Source organism: Gnatocerus cornutus, chromosome 2, assembly GCF_029298725.1.
Source record: "Gnatocerus cornutus isolate USDA-ARS CGAHR chromosome 2, icGnaCorn1.1, whole genome shotgun sequence".
Lineage (NCBI taxonomy): Eukaryota > Metazoa > Arthropoda > Insecta > Coleoptera > Tenebrionidae > Gnatocerus > Gnatocerus cornutus.
The window spans coordinates 16577678-16599005 of record NC_142234.1 but is presented as its reverse complement, the minus strand read 5'-3'; the positions used below and the strand labels follow the sequence as shown (position 1 = coordinate 16599005).

Genomic DNA, 21328 nt, shown 5'->3' with positions numbered 1-21328 from the left:
GCCTAGATTTTATTATGTATATTTTAAATAAATAATAAATAGATACACTGTATCATTTTAGTCCCAAATTCCTTATATAACAAATGTTTATTACAAATAATGTTGGAACTACAATTCAGTAGTTACAAATCATGATACAAATATGATTTCATAGAAATTATTCATAGTTTTACACCTTAAGAGAAATTTATCTAGTTGGGGCTGTGGCTTCTTTCCGCGCCGAGTCCTGAAGAAGTTGCGTGTCGACTTCGTCTGCTGGAAGTTGTACGTAACGAACAACAGAGCCACGAATAAAACAGTTTTTCACTGAAAGCTAAATAAAAAACATTCATACAGTAGTCAGTAGTGTTACTTTTATCTTACCATATGAGGGTATTTCTCTGTATCTGTAACACTAATATCAGTCAATTTAATGTTAAGATACTGATCAACGGAGTGAAGAGTCCCACAAATGCTAAAAAACAATTATAAGCGGTTTTTAGGAAGCTATGCCGTAACTAACCTCAGATCGTTTTTTAGTTCTACCACCACGTCCTTGCCCACCAGGGTCTTAAAAAACGAATAGAACAACTGGAAAGCAAGAAATTAAAAGTTTTGTTATTTAAAACAAGAATAAATACCATTTTTATGCTGAGATAACAGTAAGCACTTTTAGGTTAAAAAGCGCCGGTAAAGGATGGTTAAATTCCTGTATTACCGGCACCTGTAATTTTGTTTTTTTTCAACACTTTTTTAACAAAACTGGTCACAAACTGTTTTTTAAATAGCAAATTCGGTCGAATTTAGTGTTTTTTTACTTTTTTAATTTTAATTGGAGTTCTTCTTTAATTAAAAATCAGGAAAATTGTTACCACAATCTCTGCTTTACCGACAAACCTTGTTTATCCGGCAATGTCAAAACTGACATGAACCTAACCTCAAATATTCAAAACCCGAAACGCTAATCTGCAAAATGACCACACATAGTGAAACCATACCAACTAAAAAGTCGAATATTGAGACAATAACTCCTCACAAACTCACTGTGGCTATTCTAATTCGGGACTACTGTAATTTTCGTGATTCAGGTGAGCCCCCTGGATTTACAATTTTCATAGTCAAATCTCTTGTTTTTAGATAAGTTTAACACCGAGGTGGATGGCGTTCTTAAAGCTCGGTACCGACGAGACTTCTGCGTTTTAATACTAAAACTGTTACAAAGTCCTGACTTGTCACTAACTGAACTTAATGCAATTTTAGTGTCTACAAAATACACAGTACATGAGAGCGTCATTGAGTCTTTCAATGAGACTCTTTTAAATTTGTACACAAAGAATGGGGCCGGTCCTATGCTGGATATTATTGATAGTTTAAATAGGATTATGATGAGTTTCAATGATAGCATAAGCACAGGACTTGAACCAAATTGTTTTGTGAGCAAAAGTAGTATAATTGGTATGTCTAGGCTTTTTATTGGGTGGTAGAATTGAATTATTTTTCTCAGGTTTCTACTTAAGAAGATTGATTGTTAATTTTGATAAATTGACTTATTCTGAAGTCACACGCGTTTTCTTGACTTTCAAGAAGTATTATGAGGATTGGCAAAAAAGTCTGAAGGCATCCAGTCAATCCGCAGAGGCCAATAAAGTCATAAGTCCAAATGATTGGTACAGTAGATTTTTTAAATTTAATACAAACCCTTTTAAAATGACGAAAAAATTTATAGGAGCGCAAACAGAGACCAGTGGTCTAGACGCCAAGCGGAACTCTTTATCGCAACTCAAGCAGCCCTCCTGACAAACAATGAAGAGAAGGCTTTACCCCCGCGAGAGCTACAGAATAGAATCTCAAATTTGCTTAAATCAAACCCCACATTATCAGAAGCGGTAAGCTCTAAACTTGTTTCAAAACGCCTCTAATCTCAATTGCAGCATTTCCTTTCATACTTAAATTACTTAAGAGTGAAAGAATTCTGTGGAGCCATTGATAGCCTCTACATGTGTTTCGACAGGAGCACTTTACCGGACACCAAAATGTCTTCAGAAGATCGCAATAAAGTCTACAGATTTGCAGCACTCAACCTGGCGATTCTGCATTACCATTTCGGCCACAAGTATGTACCATATTTAAAAAATTTCTCAGTTAATTGATAAGAATTTATCAGGGAGGAAGCCTTAGCTTCACTAAAAGAAGCGATAAAGATCTCCCAAGCAGCTAACGACAACGTCTGCCTCCAGCACGCGTTGTGTTGGCTCTACCGCCTCACTCCGATCAACAAAGACAAACTTATTGAACACTCGGTATCTAAGAGCTTCGAGTTAAATCTTTCCTACACTGCGTCTCTCGGCATCCAAACTTTCGTACAATACGCTTGTTTAATATCGAGCCATCCTAATCAAATCTTCGAAACTTTAATAAAGGGTGATCTCATTAACTGCCAACTCAGTCTAAAAGACTTGATACCGAACAGTTACGCTGTCAAAGCAGCTTTATGGCAGTTCTTTGGAAAAGTAGAAATGTCCGTTCTTTGGAGTCAGTTGTTGTTTTATCTAAATATTGATAACAGTAACGACAGTAAAGTTGTTTACTGTGAAGCTTACTGTCTGGCAGTTTGCAACGTTGCCAATCATTTACTAATGCAAGGTAACTACAGTCTAGTCCACACTGTGTTGACTTTTGCCAAGGAGAAGTTTCCAAACGAGCCGAACTCTCATATTTGGATGCTTTGCGAAAATTTGTTCGTTTTTCTCAGATCAATGTATCATGAGAACTGGAGTGAAGCTGAAGCAGCAGCTCAGAAAATCCTAGTTGTCAATAAGAAGGAAGGTTACTTGAGGTTGGCAGAACTGTACTACTACAAACAAGACTACGTGGAAGCACACAGATACGTTGATACTTTACTCAGCAAATACGAAGACAACAATAAGCACAAACTGAAAATTCTTTATTACGTGAGAGCGAAAATTCTCTTGGCTGAAATACAATTCTCGAGCTCCTTCCCTGATAAAGTTTCCCCAGGAATTATAACTTTACTCAATAATTGTCTAATTGAAACGAAAAAGTACAATCTGGACTATCACTCGGCGATAATTCATCTGCACATTGCCAATATTCAGTTAAATTTAGGGATGGTAACTCAAGCGCTCAGAGTTTTAGAGCGATGCTTGGTCCAGATCTTGGCTCATGGAGGGAATTTTGACAGAGCTAGAGCTCTCTTGTTGTACATCAAATGTCTGGTTGCTCATTCTCACCAGTTGTCGCCGCACGAACGAAAAAAGGAGATTTTGAACGCGGTTGAGATGTTGGAGCGAGTCAAGGCAGATTTTAGAATTGTCGAAGCTTATTCTAGAGTCAAAGATGTTTTGTTTCTACAAGCGCAACTGTACCACTCCATAGAAATGCGTAGCGAACGCAATAAATGCGCGTTGGAGTTTCGATTGATGGATGAAGAACGAACGACGAAGAACCATTACACTTTGGTAAAGTTTTTGTAATTTCTGTAAATAAAGAAATGGAATTAAAACGTTAATTGAGTCATTATGTCATCCTCTCATTCCGAGCCATATATCTCAATTTAGCCTCATTTGATTGGCATACACGAAATAAAATTTCTTTTTGGTTCACTTAACTGGTACATTTAGTGTAATTGCTAAATGGACGTCGTTAAGTGAACACGTAAAGTTGAGTTTGTCAAGAATACATTTGCATTTGCATCAGTGAATTGTTTTGTACATCTGTTGGTCAGGATAAGGCAAATTAATAAATCGCAGATTAAGAAAAGGTAATATTTGTTTAATGACGTCTTGTAATGAGTCAGACATTAAGATAAGGGTTAATGGAAACTGCGATTGCTTTGTTTTATGATTTGCTCAAATTATTGGCGCAATAAGGACAACAAATATTTTCAAACCTCTGCGAAATTCAAAGCATTTTTTTACTGTTATCTTGGAATACTATTGTTGGTAATTTCGGTGAGATAAAAGATAGTATAAATAGGGAAGTATAATAACTGAGGTATCTTTTTGTGCGTTCTTTGACGAGAGCAATTTGCTGTTAGGTAAGTTCGACTTTTTTCATTTATTAATTAAGTTTTTAGACACTTGCGATTAACAAAAAACTGTTACGTTTGTTATCTTGCCGATATTTTATGAGTTAGTAATGTATTTTGCATTTTTTTTATTGCGTGATAATAAACAGATCCTACTTTAAAGGGATGATATGCCCTGCAAAAAAAATTATTTAAAGCCATCCATACATTTATTTTTTATTAAACTCTAAAATTTCGTTGCTTGGTAATTTTTGGTTTGCAAATGAAACCTTGTATGTAAATTTATGAAGAAAGTAAGTCTTATTTCTCCCATAAAACGGAATAAATTACGTCTTATCACAGTTAGAAATCTTCATCGTACTAGACGAAATTAAATTTGGTAAAATAGTGTCTACACTGCGCAACGTAAAACGTTTTTGTGCAATACCAGAATATGTTCCAAATGAATGAATCTTGAGTCACTTTAAGAATGTCATTGCTTCTGTATAAAGAAAATTTCCAAAAGTGATGTAATTGTCTGTTTTACCTTTTGCTACAAAGTTTGAGCACAATTTTAACAGAAACGAGCTTTTAATTCTATAAATGAGTTTGTATTTAAATGATTCAAAAATCCGATAACAGAAATTTATTGTTGCACAAAATTCCTCAAATTTGAAAATGCTTATCTTTAGTATTGTTTGCAGGACTAGTCATGTTGTGGCTTAATGTATTTATACGTCTCGTGTCTGTTGCCATAGATTGAGAATATTAATTTTTTGAATTAATAACATGTATCGACACTTAAACTATCATTCAACAAATTTGCCAAATGTGCCCATTCGTCACAGTGTACACAAAAGAGAACAAAACAGTTGTTCATTTCGCCCGGAGTCCAAATTGTTTTACTTGTTTCGATAATGTGGCATTATTTTATTACTTATAAATTAGATAAATTGAAAATATCTCTGAACGTTTCTGATGATATTACATAATTCTAAGGAAATACTTTTTTTATCTAATCCGGCACGATCAATGTTTTCATGATGTAATTGTTTATACCGACTCAAAAAAGATTATCTGTATTAATAGCTGTTAATCAACTTTTCTCATTAGTCATAGGAGTAATAAAATTATTATCAAACAACACTGATGCTAAAGGAATTTTGATAACTTCTATTTCTTCGTGACAGTCCGTTTTTCGTTTTGTTGGTGGCCTACATTAAGGAGTTCTTCTTAATTTTATTGAAGCACGAAATTTATGAGCATTTTATCCGCTTCGTTACATAGGCCCCCAATGTACGTTTAATCAGAAGCTTCAGATAAGCAGAAAACACGATAATCTCACTCTGTAGAGGAAAATGTGACAAAACAAAATTATGTTCAAGTGGTTATAGTTTGTAATAATAACAGATTAAAATAGAAATGTTTTGTACCTATAAAAATGTTAATTTATAGGAAAATGGATTTGTAATAAGTTTTACTATTCTAAAAATAGAAATAAGTCGTGATGTATACAATTGCGCTTGTTCTAACTGACAATATTTTTTTTTGTAAAAAGAGGAATCAATTAAAAATAACTAAACCAGTAATAATATCGTGCACACGATTATATTCTTCCACAAAAAGCAGCCAGTAGATATAATTTAGGATAATCTCTATTTTGACATTTTTATGTCACATGACATCATCCCTTAATCTTCAACACTCTTGTTGATCGATCGATATCTGGTATCTCATCTATTAAAAAATATGTTTATTGATCTCAGTTTATTTCTAAGATATTTCTTCCATTCGTATCAGGCACTTCTTGGTTGAAGCTTGAAGCTTTCGTGACCTCAAGCAAAGTAAACGTTGTTAATAAATCTGATTAATATGAAAAGCCATTGTACGCCCATTATGGAGATAGTTTACCATCGCTGATACCATCATCCTCCTAAAAAGACTTCTCTGGAACCTTGGCAGCTATTAATTTTAACCTTTGCGTGAATTGTAAAATGGCATTCCGTGCGCGGAATTTTTCTACAATTCCGCGTTGTTACCTTTCAATAATCTTATCTGAAGATTCTTCTGAAATATGTTTGTTCTTTAGGTATTTTATCTAGTGTTTGCTAAATCAATGGTAAACTATTTTCACAATTTTATTGTTTTTCGTCGTTTCGTAAGTTCATCTTAAAGTTTCCAACACACCGCACAATAACTAACTGATAAGAACACTATTAATCATCGAGTTTAGCAAATAACAGCGTTGTATTTTATAATAAATTATTTTTAACAAGCCACTTACATAACAAATAGAAGTAATTACCTAAACACCATCGTACTATAATTTTCTTCGCTTCCTTGAATCTCCAGTTGTAGCGACATTAGTCCTCTCTCGGTTTTAGGTGTAGCCATTTAATTAATCCTTTTAAATGATTCTAATTGATTTCAAACACGACACAGGACGAGAGAAACTTCCAGTGCGTGACTCTTTCAAATTATTTTAATGATTTTGTTGGGTTGGACGTCCTTGATCGTCTAACCTTGCACTTGTAAACCAAATTATAATGGTACCTAAAAACACTTGATGTTTTCCGGATTTCCGTTCAATTAGATAGACGTCTGCGTCGCTTGGTAAAAACTATGGGTGCGTACTCTTGACGTTAGTTTGATTAGGGACAGAGGAATGAATTATGTGCACATTAGCGTGTGCTTGTAAAAACTTTATGTTCCATTATTTGCAGGTAGTTGGTGTAAATTACTCTTGCGAGTAATTTGCTGTGGGTTGTACGGAATGGAGTAACTGAATTTCAAACAACTTTCCAGTTTAATTACCTCATTATCAGAACGTTATTGATTCTAAGATTTTATTAATAATGGGGAAGAGGAATGTCACTTTCGTAATCGTGACCGAAAAATTCTTTCAAGCGAGAAGGATCTGGACGGAGATGATTGATTAAAGTAATTGGCTTGGATCGAATAGACTGGTTTCAAACATCGTACAGTCATACTTCGTATTTTGACTCATTTTGATTATAAACAATTCGTACGATTTTTTGGCAATCGTATCTATTGCTACTGCTGTAAATTTCAAGTGTCTCAGTAACTGATAAAAATCTGCTAGTTATTTTTCAGTCTAATTTCTTTAATTCATCATAGCTCGTCACTTCAGAACTTGAGTGTTTTGATTTTTCCAAATCTAAACTCGTTACTAATTGTAACTAACAAGTGCTCATAGTTCAATTGATTGGAAGTCCATTCAATTCGATTACCGCCCTGAATTCCCCGTAAAATTCATAAAAACATGATTAGATCATAATTCATTATCAATAATTGCATGATCTCACAGAATGAATGGACCTAGCGGAAATGTAGCACGCTAATTTTTTATAAAATTTGGACGTTTGCCAAACTCTGGACGCACCCTCCTCCGTAACGGGGTCATTTGTTGTTTGAAATACTGTCACTTAGTTTGAGAATAAATGATTTCAAGCCAAAGTTTCAAACAAGCACAGGACGTATGACTGGAAACTTGTTTGGCTTATCATGATCACCTCTATCAGCGTGAAATTATTGTTTGTTGGTTTTCTCATGACATTATTTTCCTTGTGGGAACGGAGAAAACAATGTATTAGTATTATGTAAAAACCAATAATGCCTCGTCCTTGATAAACAATTTCGGCATGTAGTCCCGTCTAATTTTAAAGAGGGATGAAATTAAAAATATTTTGGCCGAGCCGCATCCTGCATATTTTCCTTGTTTTTATCTTAGAAATTCTAAAATTGTTACTTCATATTCCACAATTCTGTAATTTACTAGACTCAATAAACGTCTGAAGAAACACGTTCTCTAAATTTCGTCTACCAAATTTCCGTAAAGACTTTAATAGAAAAATCAGATTTGGAGTTCATTCTGTAAATGAAAAGTTCTAAAATTTTTAATTCATGTTCGATTAGTTTGTAATTAAGTTCATTAACTGAATAAAAAAATTCTAAAATTTCTTCATCTTAATCTTCTTTAATTTGGTACACTCAAGAAACGACAGAATTTATTTGAACATTTGTGCAATTAGATGACACAATTGTTATAAATCATAGATTTTCCTTTCTTGATAGCCTCATTTTATGTCAGCTAGTTTACAGACGTTTATCAGGTCAGTGTCGCTATTTTATTATCACTTAAAACAAACATGGTACTAATAAGTAGTCAGAAATTCTTTCTGCAGACAGTCATCTAGACCTCAACAGCCATAAAATATGAAGTCATTTACCTGATAACTATGGGCATCATAAATGATATTTCAAAACAGAAACTACAACAATTTAAGGAGTTGAATCTTTAAAGTTCTGCCGCATTTTTAAAAAAAACGAGAAATATAGGCACAATTTATTGACCCGGAATTTACATCACTTTTTTAATTAAATTGTACCTTTTGTAAGAAGCGTGGATCACAGTTATTTAGTACCTTAAATTCCTCACATTAAATGAAAATTGTACAAAAACTCTACGTGTTATTAGAAGGTAATAAATAAGGTTTTTACTCAAGTTAAATATATATTAAGTCGTTTAATTCTCATCGCCCATAAAAGAAATGTGGGAAATCCGTTTTACACTGTAATTTCATCTGCGAAGCGTTTCTAAAATATCCGGAAGAATATTTACCATGTTTTCGACTAACATTGAATATTTCCACCATGAAAACTCAAGGAGAAGAATTTCCGGACAAAATTCCAAGCAATCACACGAGATAATTGATGTTGGCTTCAATTCAGTGTACCTCTATTCAATTTAACCACTTTACGCCACTGTAATTAGTTTAACAACCGGTTTAGTTTTTTAGGGTCATTTATTTTTGTTGTTATCTAATTATTTCAGTGACGCAAAACATTATTTCTACGTACATAAATATTGTGTGGGTACACACGGTAATCAACAACCAAAGTCAAGGGTAAAAGAAGATGCCAGTTGAGCGTGAAGTCTTGATTGATCTTCATGCTGCACTTGAGTTACGTTTCGGTGAATGATTTCAATCGAAGGCTATGGAAAACTAATTTTGGCAGTTTTATGTTACAATAACGATAAACTGTAGTTTCACATCCACAGGAACTGTGAGATTAAAATGCGTTTATCGCAAATGATTTCAGTTTCAAGCGTGTTTTTCCTAATTACGATTATTTGATGGTAAAATAGTCAGGCGACGTTTCCACCCAACAATAAACTGCTCAAGGACTCGATTTTTATGAGAGCCCGTTCTAATCTAATCAGGATTGTTATCTATCTAAAACCGTGACAAAAAATGACATAATACCATCTTCGTTATTCACGACGCTTCTTCTATTTAAATACACGCGTACTGACTATATTTGCGTTTTAGCATCTTTTCATATTTCTGTTTGAATATTTCACCCCGAGATTAATCGGAAACAATCTTCCCGTCTAGTCAGAACGTTAAAAATGCAGCACCAATTTCCTAAACCAATTAATTACGCTATCACGTCGAACATCGTTGCAAGGTAAAATTGCAATAGGCAACAACATGGAAATAACATGAATAGAAGCCATTGAAGGCCATTTACCAACAATTGTACAGCAGTAGCTTTCGATTTTTCGTCCAAATTAAGCGTTATTTTAATAGTCGCAATTTATGGTGTATTGTTAAACAGTTTATTTAGTGCCGCTGATAAGACGTTAAATATTTTGGCTTCACATTGACGAAGAAACCACGAAGGATCACACGCTAAAAAGTGGTGGTAAAAACGTATAAGAGTTTGTGATAAAATTTATTCTAATGCAGTGCTGCTCAATTCTTTGCTTCCGCGACATTGCAAATTAGTTGTCAATTGTCAACTAATCAGTGACTAATCACTTGTTATCTGTACTATCTATCGATACGTTCCGCCAGGAAGTAGATTCGTTTGCATCAAATATTAAATTGTGGGAAAGTGCGAGTCCTTTGGCGCATGCTTGTATCCTGCGGGGTAAACGAAGCAGCAACCCTCATCAACCCTCAGATGTGCTGAAATCTGCACCGACTTGAGTGCAAGTGCAGTGGAAATACGATCAATACGCGAAGATGTCCGCGACGAGCACCCCTAGGTATGTTTTCCACGTAAAAATTCGCACAACGCACTACGCCATATTTACATAAAAATGTGCCAGACTGACCCTAAACAAAGGTTGAAATTTGCATGGGATTTGCGTTGCCGCCGGTTTCATCGACGCGGGTTTACTGATAATGTTCGATCGGATTGATAAAACTACACGTGCTACTACCGGCTTCTGGAAGTTCACTCATTAGCATTCATTAAAAAATAGTGCAGCGGCGTGAAATTACAGGAATCACGAATTCGGATCGCTTTGTTTACGTTTTTTTTTCCGTTTTGGTAACGAGAGTTGCGTGACGAAAATTCTAACTTTGTTTTGCCATTTACGCTTATAGCTTTTTAGGTTAACTGGTCAAGTTATTACTTGGCACTATGTTACTACAATTGTGATAATTTAATATTGATTTCGACAAGAAAGCCGTTAAGCAGGAGAAATTGGACTGAAATTTAGATATCGCCACTTTTTCTGGCTTCAAGTGCCGAGCACTTGAAAGGATTGGTTTTTCTATACGGAAAATGGAAAAAATACATGACTCGGTTATCTCTAAAGAATTTTTCGCGATTAAATCTATTATTTGTAAAAATCTTGGATTTAGAAAAGTGTATCATATGATCGATTATACTTTATCAGTAATAAATTTCAACGATATATAAATTGGATTTTAATTGTTTGGAGGTAGTTTTAAGTCGACCACACAAGTTTCAGATTTCTACAAATTACGACAATTATTGGGTAACTACTTTTATTTAATTATGAGATTTAATTCGTCGCAATTTATATTAATCAGCTGCTAAAGCCTGTAATTTATTAATGCTGTCGCGTTACACAACCCAATTAGGTGTTCAGCAGTTCATTGCTCATCTAATATGCAATTAAAACTACAAAAGTTAGGAAGTTCATTTATTTGTATAAACATTAAAGAAAACATATTCCTCAATTGTTAAATTTTAGTGTAATAAAACTAAATACAAGTCATTATATTGTGTTTGCAATAATTGCTTTGTTTCTTTCAGTTTAAATATTTACATTATTAGGCAACAGTGCAGTGTACGGAAAAACTGATTAATTGTTAACCCAGTTATGAAGAGGTGAACAGATAAAATTGTTTTTTAATCGTTCATAAGTAGAGTTAAAGCGATAAAACAGACTTCAGAACAGACATTTAACATCAAATAATTAGTCATCCAATTTAACGCATTAACTTAATTTTCATTTATTTCTTTGATAAAGTCTGTCTCAATTTTTAGTATATGATGACAGTTAAATTCATTTACTTGCGTCTAATCATTTAACAATAGATTTAATTTAGCTCTTAAATTCCGAACAGAGCTAATCTTAATATAATACTTTAAAAATAGAAATAAAGAACGAAACGTGATCTAAAATTAATAAATACTAATTGAAAGATATGCGTGTAGCTCACTATTGTTTAATTGTACTTTCACGCAATGTCCAGATTATACTGTTAAAATATGCGCGCCTCGTTGCGTTTTCTAAAAGAAATTTTACGCTGATATAAAACTACTACTAAAAATAGTTTGCTTTTTTTTTATCTAAATTGTCGATAAATGTTGAATTAGACTTATAATCCTGATAAAAAAAACCCAAAGTAAATCGATTGCTGTAGGAATTTTCTGGTGATCAAATATTTTTATATCTTTACTTTACAGACCACCAATTATTTATCTTATAAAATAGGAATTTGGTGGAAAATTGAAGGTTTAGGTTTTATGATAACAAAGGGATTATCTTTTAGACAAACCACCTATTGTTGTTATTGACTAGTATTATTGATTAAAATAGATTTAAAAGTAATTTCTTCGAAAATAAATTTTCAGATTCAATTTTATGGTTTTGTTTGCGATCATTAGTAATCGCGTTTCCATACAACAATGTTATCTATGTCAATTTCACAATAAAAGACCAAACAGCCAAATGACTTTTTGGTATAATTTACCTACCTAATGACATTGCATTGACATTCTTAACTTCCACAAAACTCTAAATCACGGATTCTGTCCCCGTTTCTCCGCGCAAAAACTCCCAACCAATTTCCCATCACCGGGGCTATAAATTTCAATTTGAACTTTCCTCGACCTATCGACTGCGAAACACGCACGGATCTCATCATTACGCATTCCAATATCTCCTCAATCCTACTCTTCATATCCGATACTGTAGGTATAATTTTCTAATATTTGTTACACTTGGCTACCAAAACGGAACAAAGATTGGAAAGGCAACGTGCGGTTCACACTAACTGAACATTCGTGTTTGATACCGGTATAGCACACAACGCGTCCACTCTGAGGGCACAATATCGATGAATTTTGATGAGTGAAGCGTGAAAATGTGCGGTTATCCTGTAGATATGTCTTTGTGCAGGCGAAAACCCGGATTCCCCGGATCCCTCACCGACTTGCACAGGTTCCGAAAGACTGTGCACGGACACGACGGTTCCAGCAGGATTGTTATGGTCAGGAAGACCGACCAGAGGACATTTGCATCGATTGAAAAGGGACAGGTAAAAATTTGATTCATTACATGCTCGGTTTGGTGGATTTTTAATTATACAGAATGACAAAGCCTATCTGCCTGTCTGGTCGTTGGAATATGAATGCTGGATTAAAAGAAATTAGCGTTTTAATTGCAAATTGGCGCTGACTTTTAAGAATCTATTAATTATATTTCTTATTAGTACGATTCATGCTAAGCCGGTTTAGTACAGTGCGTGTTGTCGATAAAATAAATAATTGCCTGTCAGTGCAAGTACAAAAGGAGTTCAAGAAGAAATAACCACAGACAGGCCATGAGGTTTTGTTAGTCGTGTTGAAATAAACTTATTTTTCTTAATATTTTATAATAAAAATTATTGCGGTAAATTGTGTAATGCAATTTACATTAAAACGAACAAATATTTTATAATTATCCAGAATAATAATTATTTTCGAAAATAGAATTTTGTTTTTACAGAATAGGGTTTTTCCCCGAATGTCGCTTTAATTGCATTAGAAAAATAACGGCACCTTCAATCACGCCAGTCCGCTGAACCATTTATTTTTTCAATTTTACGGATGCTTTCGCCGTTTTTTATGCAGGAACCAAAATTAGAGACGATTACGCGTGAAACTATAGAAACATTCCGAGGGCAACGGACCGAATGCAAAGTCACCACAGAGACAAAAGGCTGTGAAGAAAAATTTCCACCCGACCTTATCGAATCACTAAACGATAAAGTAGCGAGAACTCCCAAAAAAACTCCGATCAAAGTATGGTCAAGTTTCTATGATTTTTTTGTGGTTAATTGAACGTGTTTCAGAAAAAACGAAACCCCATAATGGACTTCCAAACTGAGTGCCTTAAGGCTCATAATGAGTACCGAAAACGTCACGGAGTCCCTCCACTAAAACTAGACAAGGAAATTTGTAAGGTAGCGCAGGAATGGGCGAATTATCTGAGTAGTAGGAATATCCTGCAGCATAGCAATAATAATAAATATGGAGAAAATTTGTATTGTATGACCTCCTCGAATCCCAATGTTACAGTTTCGGGAAAGGAACCCGTGGATTCGTGGTACGACGAAATTAAATTGCACACTTTTGACGCGGAACCATCGGGTTTGGCCTCTGGTCACTTCACTCAAGTTGTTTGGAAAGACAGTGCGAGACTTGGAGTCGCCTTCGCCAAATCCGGAGGTCGCATTGTTGTGGTTGCTAATTACGATCCACCTGGGAATTACATCGGGGACTTCACCCAAAATGTTCCCCCAATCGGTGGGTTTGCCAATAACAACAATCATGAAGACTTCAAGGATCTAAGCAGCGACATTTCCAAGTTATCTGTAAGCAAAGCCACAGGTTCCACGAAAGACTTGAAAAACGGCACTGAAGGCAACTTCGAAGAAGACTTTCTAAAAGCGCACAATGAGTACAGAAGCCGCCACGGAGTCCCTCCTTTGAAGCTCGACAAGAAACTCTGTAAATACAGCGAAGAGTGGGCCAAACACCTCGCTGCTAAAAACATTCTCGAGCACCGCCCCAGTTGTAACTACGGCGAGAATATTTACTGCTTGACTTCTTCAGATCCAAATTTCACAGTCACTGGGAACTCACCAGTGGATGCGTGGTATGAAGAAGTCCAGCATCATTCGTTCGGCAAAGAACCGAATAGTCTCAAAACTGGCCACTTCACGCAAGTTGTGTGGAAAGCCAGTGAGTTTTTGGGCGTCGGAGTAGCCAAAAACACCCAAGGCAGTATTTACGTGGTAGGTAACTATTCACCCGCTGGTAATTTCGTTGGCCACTACGTCGAGAACGTCCCAGCTCCCATCACTTCACCCTCCAAACAAGTGCCAGAGAAAAAAGTTTCCTTCCCACAAAACACCAAAACTGAAGATGGGTTCAATCAGTTCGCGCTCGATGGATTGAAGGTGCATAATGAGTACCGACGCAAGCACGACGTTCCCGACTTGAAGCTCAACAAAGAAGTACGATAAAGTTCGCTATAATTTTGATGATAATTTTTTTGTTTCAGTTGTGTACCTACGCTCAAGAATGGGCTGACACTTGCGCCAAGAGCGGCAGCATGTGCCATCGCGCCAATAATCCATATGGAGAAAATATCTTCTGCGTTTACTCATCGGATTTAACTTATGTGCCCACAGCACGTGACGCTATTAAAGAATGGTACGATGAGGTGAAGAAACACACTTTCGGAGTGGAGTCTGTGAATCACGGTACTCTTCACTTCACGCAGATTATATGGAAAGGTTGTACCGAGTTGGGCTTCGCAATGTCCAAAAACAAGAAAGGAGAAACCTACGTGGTTGCTAATTATAATCCTCGAGGGAATTACGTCGGGCAATTTGTTGAGAACGTCCCGAGACCCAAATTTTGACCTTTAAAGAAGTAACTTATTTTTTGTACATTCCATTAAGCCAAAGAATTTGATAATAATTCCAAATCAATTATTAGGTGTTACAAGTGTTGTTACGTTAATATTTTTTACTTAATAGTGAAAAGCAATTCCAGCTCATTACCAAAGAGCAGTTACATTCCTGTTTCTAAATAATCAACTGTAAATAATTAGAGTAAGCACATAACAATCACTTATTGTAGTTCGATTTGATATGGTCCAGTCGTGTATTGATCGTATCTTCTTTTGATACAAATGATGTAGTTGATAGACTGTGATTCCTCAAAGACTGTCACGTTGTTGGACGACACCTGCTATCTCGACTTTTGATATCACTAGCTAAATGTTAATATTCATACTTTTAAGAAAAAGAACGAAGCGTTTACACTTTGCATTGATAAATCACTGTGATTTTCTCTAACAATCCTAAATAACGCACTTGTTCCTTTAAACGCTTCTAGTGAAGGAGGGTGTCTTGTTGTTTTGCGAAAATTGTTAAATTTTTAATAGTTGTTCGATAAATGCACAGTTTGAACCTTCAGCCTGTAGTACAAATCATTAAATGATCAATACAGTATTGTGCATTATTTATAGGTATTATTTTAAACGGTACTTTTATATTAGACGTGAAAGTTGGGACAGAATATTAATATTTCTTGCAAGTTTTATTATGGAATAATCTATTTATGCTCATTTTCAATGTTTTTTGGAAATAAAAAGATTTTGAAATCTTGATTTAACATTTTATTACGTGGGTAATACAATGCAGAGAAGGCATTATAATTGTTGGTGAGCAAAAAAAGAAATGATACATTTCCGGAATTTGGTATTTATTTATTTACAGAAAAAACGCAGATGGGATTTAAGCACACCAGTGTTTAATGGACTGTCAAGTCTTCGAAAGCTTCCAATTTCACAGAATTCCAGGCATTGTTTAAATTTTTTCTTCATATTCCTTGAATTCTTGGATTTATTGTGTTTATACTTCGCTTCTTTAGATGCTGTATTCAAGTATTCTTTAGGTTCTTCTGAGAATATCATTACCATATTCTTCTATCTAAAAATTTTAGTTTCCCTCTCAATTTCTCGTCTTATTATGGATCTTTTTATAATTTACGACTTAATTCAATCGTCTATATAAGTCATTTTAAACAGAACCGCATTTAAAAGGCGCCCACCAAAAATTCTCTGCAGGAAAAATGAGATTTAAAGTAATTTTGTAACCATTTTGTTTATACACGATGAACCAAAATGAACTAGAAAGCTTTTAACCACAGCATTAAATTAGGTGTTTAAAATAAATGGGGCCCTTAAAAGGGATATAGGTATTTACATAACAAGAACGGAAAGTGACCAATTTCGCACGAGTGTAAAAGTAGATGCACGAGGCGCCAGCCGAGTGCAGATATTACACGAGTGCAAGAAAGACACTTTCCGACGAGTTATGTATACTATTTTTCCTACGACCTTTCATCATCAGGAAGAAACCATAAGTTTCAACAATAGTTCATTTTTTATCTATTCTAAATGCCATTTTTCTACAACCTCTTAAAAAAGTGACGTATTCCACATATTTAGATGGTTTATGTTTTTGTACATCCATTTTCGAAAATAAAAGTCACTAGTGTGATATGAATATATCCGCACAGACCTGTCAAAACTGATTTGTCAAAAACGATTTAACCAATTCATTTTTATCATTACGCATGTTGTTTTACAGTGAATCGTCTACATATTTGCGACAACAATTCAAGAGTTACATTTGTATTTCAAAATAACTGTCAATTTTGACAGGTCTGTGCGGATATATTCATATCACACTAGTGACTTTTACTTTCGGAAATGGATGTACAAAAACATCAACTTTCGGAGTCATTTAACCGTGTGGAAAATGTCACTTTAATATGGGGTCGTAAGAAAAAGTTTATTTTTTTATTTTATCAGCGCAGCGAACTAAAATATTAATTAGAAACGAAATAATAAAAAGTTACTTACCTGAAATCAAATGTTGGCCTCTATTTGACAACGTCATTAAGGTAAATTCACTTTTAACAATACTTTTGAAACTTTAGATCAACACGTTTAAAAAAACCACGTGCAAACTACAAAAATTGCAAGTTAAAATAATCCAAATTTGAGCAACTCGGCACAGCCAAACCGACGTTAATTTCCAACGATTACTATAAAACTGACGGGAACTCTGATAATGAAATGTTTTGCTAAGCGTCAATTATATAAATGTTTTTGAAGCTGCAACGGAATTTTTCAGAAGATTTGTTTTTTTGTACGCTCATACGAGGAACTTTAAATTAACGAAAGTGTTGGCGGAAAAAAGTTCTCGATTCCACTTACCGAGGAGACCAAAATGCATGAAAGAGAATCGAGGGAACTGGGGAAAAACTTTAAATTATTGAGAAATTCAAGTTATCGAGGTTCAAATTATCGAGAGTTTACTGTATTACTGATAAAAATGGGGATACTATTGGCAAGGTATTTGAATGAAACTCTGTTGGAAAATACAATGTATATAATGTGCTATGACAGTATTGACTTTACTGTACATCAAATGTAAGCGTATTCAGTAAAGGTTTTTCCACTCTGTAATGTTAAGTAATGAATTTATTCGTGCGTTTGCAAATGCACATTGTTGAATAAAAATCGTACAAATAAAACAGACGTTGGGCCAGCAGTGTGCATTGCAATAAAAATTCATTTTAATTTATTTATACATGGTCTAACAGTAAATTGTAGATTTATTTAAATATATTTATTAACTATGATAATTAAGTAAGCAAACTCTGAGAACTATGAAACAACATTATGTACAATATTCAGTTGAATTATATAAAAAGTATTATATTTAAACGTATCAAAGACATACGTCCGGCACCCAAGCCGATACGTTTCTCTTATTTATCATTCAAATAAAGCAATAGTACCAAAGCATCGGTTTTGTATTCGAAACCCTTCACAATTTCGTCACTCTAGAAAAATATATGTCTACGACACTTATTTCTTTAGATATGTTTCTTTTTATGTATTTATACGTCGCGATTATTGGACCACACCCACAGTCTTTGACTAGAAGTTACAGCTCAGGGATGCTAGACATGTCGACGAACATGCGCGAAAACTAGCATGGACGGTTTACACTAAACTACCAAAGCAAATCTAAACTTATATCCACTTTTCCGACGTATATTTTTTGATTTGAGAGTTGAAAAGAAAAAAGTGCTCGAAACGGTACGAAAACGTACCCACCTTGTGAGATCAGACAATCTCTTAGGATAACAGGCGATTAGCAGAACGAGACCAATGAAAGAAAACTGTCAGGAAGGAAGAAAAGAGCGCGTTCTGGTTTGGGAAAAAGCAGGGAAGAAGAACTTTAGAAATGTCGAGAGATGGTCTGCTGGTAATCGTCCGGTACTGTCTATTTCGAAGTACCAACAGATAGTTCTAACTACAGTATTTGATCCCTCATTCAACATACCTGAACGAATTATACTGATAAGCAGCCTTTGGCCTGCGTGGAAGAAACAGTTGAATTTATTTACAAACGAAACTACAAATAGTTATTCTATTGAGCTATGCAGCGCTTTACTGATCTGGACCACTCATCCAAAAAACACGAGTCTAGAATCAGTCTTTGAAAAAAAAGTCGTCAATGAAAGACGTAAAACTTGTGCCTTGGTGTGTGTCAATTAAGGTGTACTACAAAGAGTGATTTTTCAGATGAGTCACGCGTCCTCGAACTAGGCCTGGTGTTCGTTTGGTACAACCAGGAGACTACAACCGGTACAGAAAAATTTGGCTAGGCCAGGCCGACTGGCGAAGAACGATTTTACATTTGTATCAGTCTAAATTTCTGATAGAAAGTTAATAAGGCCAAACTTGGTAATGGTCGGAGCCGATAGAAGACTACACCTTGGTGTTGCAAAAAGCAAGTGATGAGAGCGAACTGTATGCAGTTCGAAATATTATTATATTGTCTCTTTTTTGACATTGTGCACTTTCTTCCAAAGAGGAAGTTTGTTTTAGAAAAATTGGTCTTTCCGTTTCCACAGTAAATTCAGCAAGACGTTTTCAAAAAATAAATTGTTTGGTACTAAATTACACGTTTTTAATGATTTTATAAATTTGAACTTTCGAAGAATTGATATGGTTTTAAGATATAAAAGAATGCCATTTTTTAAACTGCTTTTTTAAGTTCCTTCAAATAATCGAGCTTTGATGCCTGAATAAAATCACAAACCACTGTATAACCCTTTGGTGCTACTTTTAGCAAAGAACGCTCAGTTATGGAAGTCCAAATCTACGATTCAAAAATCACGTTATTTGGTCGATTTTTTAGCATTTTGATATCATCGTTGTGTTTATTTAGCAAATTCTATTGTCTATATTATGCAATAGATACCCTTCATAATGTGTATTAGTCAAGAATTTTTTTTTATGCAATCATTTTGGGCCGTAGTTTAATTCGCCATTTGCACCCTCCACAATGAAAAAACTTTGCCTAAAAGCAATAACTCGTCACTTTTTAATTACCTTTTTATGAAATATTCCCTAATAATGGCGTAAATGAGAAAATAATAAAGAGATATTAGGCCACAAAATTTTTGCTGTAATTAAAAAAAAATAACGGCTTTCTAAGAATTAATAATTTTAAGAAAGATAAAATTCGATTTATGAAAATTTTTAATACAAAACAAAAGATACTAAATATTTTCTTTGCCCTTATCATTGAACCCGTTGTTTTTGGTTTTTAAAAGGCACCTTCAATTTCTTTAGTCTTGGAATTTTTATTTTTATTCTTTTAATTAAAGATTGAGTAAGTTCTGGACTAAAGCCATAAAAAGATTTTTAAAACTGACACTAATATTTTATATTAAAAAATGTTATTCACAAAAAAAAATGGGCGAGCTGCTCTTTTACAAGCCGAAAGGATTTTGAAAAAAATCGGTCTACCATCTTTCGATTTGCGATTTTTTTTTATTTTATTATTTTTTTATTATTTGCTCAAAGAAATGACACGTGCTCTACAACTTTTTATTCTTTTAATATTCAAAACCGAGTCGTCAAAACAGATCATTTTGTTGTTTATCAGTGTTTTCCAAATTCTGCTTCTTTTTGCGACACCGATTTATTAGAAAAAGTTTCGATAATGGTGTTTACAAAGACATATTACGCAATTTTGTTTTAACTTTTTTTTGACGAGCGCGTACAAAAATAACTTAGTCTTATTTATCCTACTCGGCGTAATTTTGGTGCAGTAAACAGACTTATGTAAAGATATTGGTGCATATTCATAAGACGAACTGCATACAGCCGCTCTTTGTGTTTATATAATTAGTGTAACGTACGAAATTAAGATCCTCCACCAGTAGCATTACAAAACAAAAATTCACTTTCTTTTGCAAAAGTTCCCAGGGAGTCTTCCCCACCTCCGGCCGTAAACTATCCCCGAGCCAAGAAACTACGTCACTACGGCATCGAGGTTGCTACTGTGGAAGTGAGGATCTAGAGCCACTTGTTTCTTAAGCTACCCATTCTCCTCCCCCACATGAGGTTATATCATACTATCGTCCCTTGAAGGTGTTGCGGGTCTGTCGCGCTAGAAGTGGGCGGCAGCGCCGCTTGTTGTACCGGCGGCGAGTCCCCAAAATTCGTAGGCACGTTGATGCCGAGGTTGAGCGGTTGAGGTAAAGAACTACTAGAACTAGGCAGGCCACTTTGTGCTAGACTTAGAGTGCTTCCGGTGTGAGAAGCGGCCGGCATTGGGGGATTCACTACCATCGCAGTATTACTACAAATCACCGGAGGACTGTTTTCCTCAGGAGGAGTCACCTCCAAACCTATACTGCCATTTAGCGCTATTTTGATAGGGTTGTTGTAAGTCGTGGAAAAATGAGATAGTCCTATGTCTTCAAGGCTACTTTTTCTTCGGCCACTACCAACACTAGTTAGTCCCTGTCTGAGGGAATTTGACCGGCGAAGAAGAATATCGTCGATCACGCGGAGAGAGTTGGAGCGGCCGCGTTGGTAACCCGCCACTGTTGGACTGTCTGGGAGTGAGAGGGAGTTCGACTTTGTCGTCGCTAATGGAGGAGGTCGTGGCGATTGATAACCGGTAAGTCCCAAACCGGATCCGCGACGACTGCCGGCTTGAGAAGCCGCCGCCATTTGCTGAATTAGAGTTTGAGAACAGAAGCTGATGTTGGATTTGCGGCGGCTGTTGTGACGTTCGAAAGTCTTCTGCGCCGAAAACGGACTCGGCCGGACCAAATAGCTAAAAACGCACAAAAAGAATTAGAAAAATGTTGTAA

The 21328-nt window shown here is 35.2% G+C and overlaps 4 protein-coding genes across 8 annotated transcripts in view; 2 read left to right on the top strand and 2 right to left on the bottom strand.

Moving 5' to 3' along the window:
* Nucleotides 1-52: 52 nt before the first annotated feature.
* On the bottom strand, nt 53-747 carry LOC148179560 (U6 snRNA-associated Sm-like protein LSm2). The gene is made up of 4 exons (XM_088029902.1): nt 621-747; nt 503-570; nt 364-454; nt 53-313 (listed from the first exon to the last, which is right to left on the bottom strand). Exons 1-4 carry the CDS (start codon nt 621-623, stop codon nt 188-190), a joined length of 288 nt encoding a protein of 95 aa, XP_087886028.1. The 5' UTR covers nt 624-747; the 3' UTR covers nt 53-187.
* Nucleotide 748: 1 nt separating this feature from the next.
* Nucleotides 749-3508, top strand: ida (anaphase promoting complex subunit 5 ida). The gene is made up of 6 exons (XM_088029899.1): nt 749-1067; nt 1117-1434; nt 1484-1646; nt 1706-1865; nt 1911-2092; nt 2144-3508. Exons 1-6 carry the CDS (start codon nt 953-955, stop codon nt 3471-3473), a joined length of 2268 nt encoding a protein of 755 aa, XP_087886025.1. The 5' UTR covers nt 749-952; the 3' UTR covers nt 3474-3508.
* A 184-nt stretch (nt 3509-3692) lies between these two features.
* Nucleotides 3693-15666, top strand: LOC148179558 (uncharacterized). Of its 4 annotated transcripts, none has more exons than XM_088030720.1 (5): nt 3693-3760; nt 12477-12615; nt 13190-13360; nt 13411-14577; nt 14625-15666. In XM_088030720.1, exons 2-5 carry the CDS (start codon nt 12565-12567, stop codon nt 14985-14987), a joined length of 1752 nt encoding a protein of 583 aa, XP_087886846.1. In that variant the 5' UTR covers nt 3693-3760; nt 12477-12564; the 3' UTR covers nt 14988-15666. The 4 variants fall into 4 exon arrangements, with proteins under 4 accessions (XP_087886846.1, XP_087886845.1, XP_087886844.1 ...); XM_088030719.1 differs by lacking the exon at nt 3693-3760 and adding an exon at nt 3949-4036; XM_088030718.1 differs by lacking the exon at nt 3693-3760 and adding an exon at nt 9610-10082.
* A 1848-nt stretch (nt 15667-17514) lies between these two features.
* Nucleotides 17515-21328, bottom strand: part of SLO2 (slowpoke 2) — a 48259-nt gene continuing 44445 nt past the window's right edge. For both annotated transcript variants that reach the window (XM_088030573.1, XM_088030574.1), the window contains one exon: nt 17515-21291. In XM_088030573.1, coding sequence (XP_087886699.1) covers nt 20577-21291 — 715 coding nt within the window. In that variant the 3' untranslated portion in view covers nt 17515-20576. The remainder of the gene's footprint in view (nt 21292-21328) is intronic.

Bases quoted from the DNA above. Each gene is read 5' to 3' on its own strand.
- ida (XM_088029899.1), top strand. From the start codon at position 953: ATGACCACACATAGTGAAACCATACCAACTAAAAAGTCGAATATTGAG. The intron at 1,866-1,910 runs GTAAGCTCTAAA...TCTCAATTGCAG, and splicing joins ACCCCACATTATCAGAAGCG to CATTTCCTTTCATACTTAAA. The intron at 2,093-2,143 runs GTATGTACCATA...AGAATTTATCAG, and splicing joins CATTACCATTTCGGCCACAA to GGAGGAAGCCTTAGCTTCAC.
- LOC148179558 (XM_088030718.1), top strand. From the start codon at position 10,060: ATGTCCGCGACGAGCACCCCTAG. The intron at 10,083-12,476 runs GTATGTTTTCCA...GTCTTTGTGCAG, and splicing joins TCCGCGACGAGCACCCCTAG to GCGAAAACCCGGATTCCCCG. The intron at 13,361-13,410 runs GTATGGTCAAGT...AACGTGTTTCAG, and splicing joins CCAAAAAAACTCCGATCAAA to AAAAAACGAAACCCCATAAT.
- LOC148179560 (XM_088029902.1), bottom strand. The intron at 455-502 runs GTTAGTTACGGC...ATTGTTTTTTAG, and splicing joins GAACTAAAAAACGATCTGAG to CATTTGTGGGACTCTTCACT. The intron at 314-363 runs GTAAGATAAAAG...TTTTTTATTTAG, and splicing joins CAGAGAAATACCCTCATATG to CTTTCAGTGAAAAACTGTTT.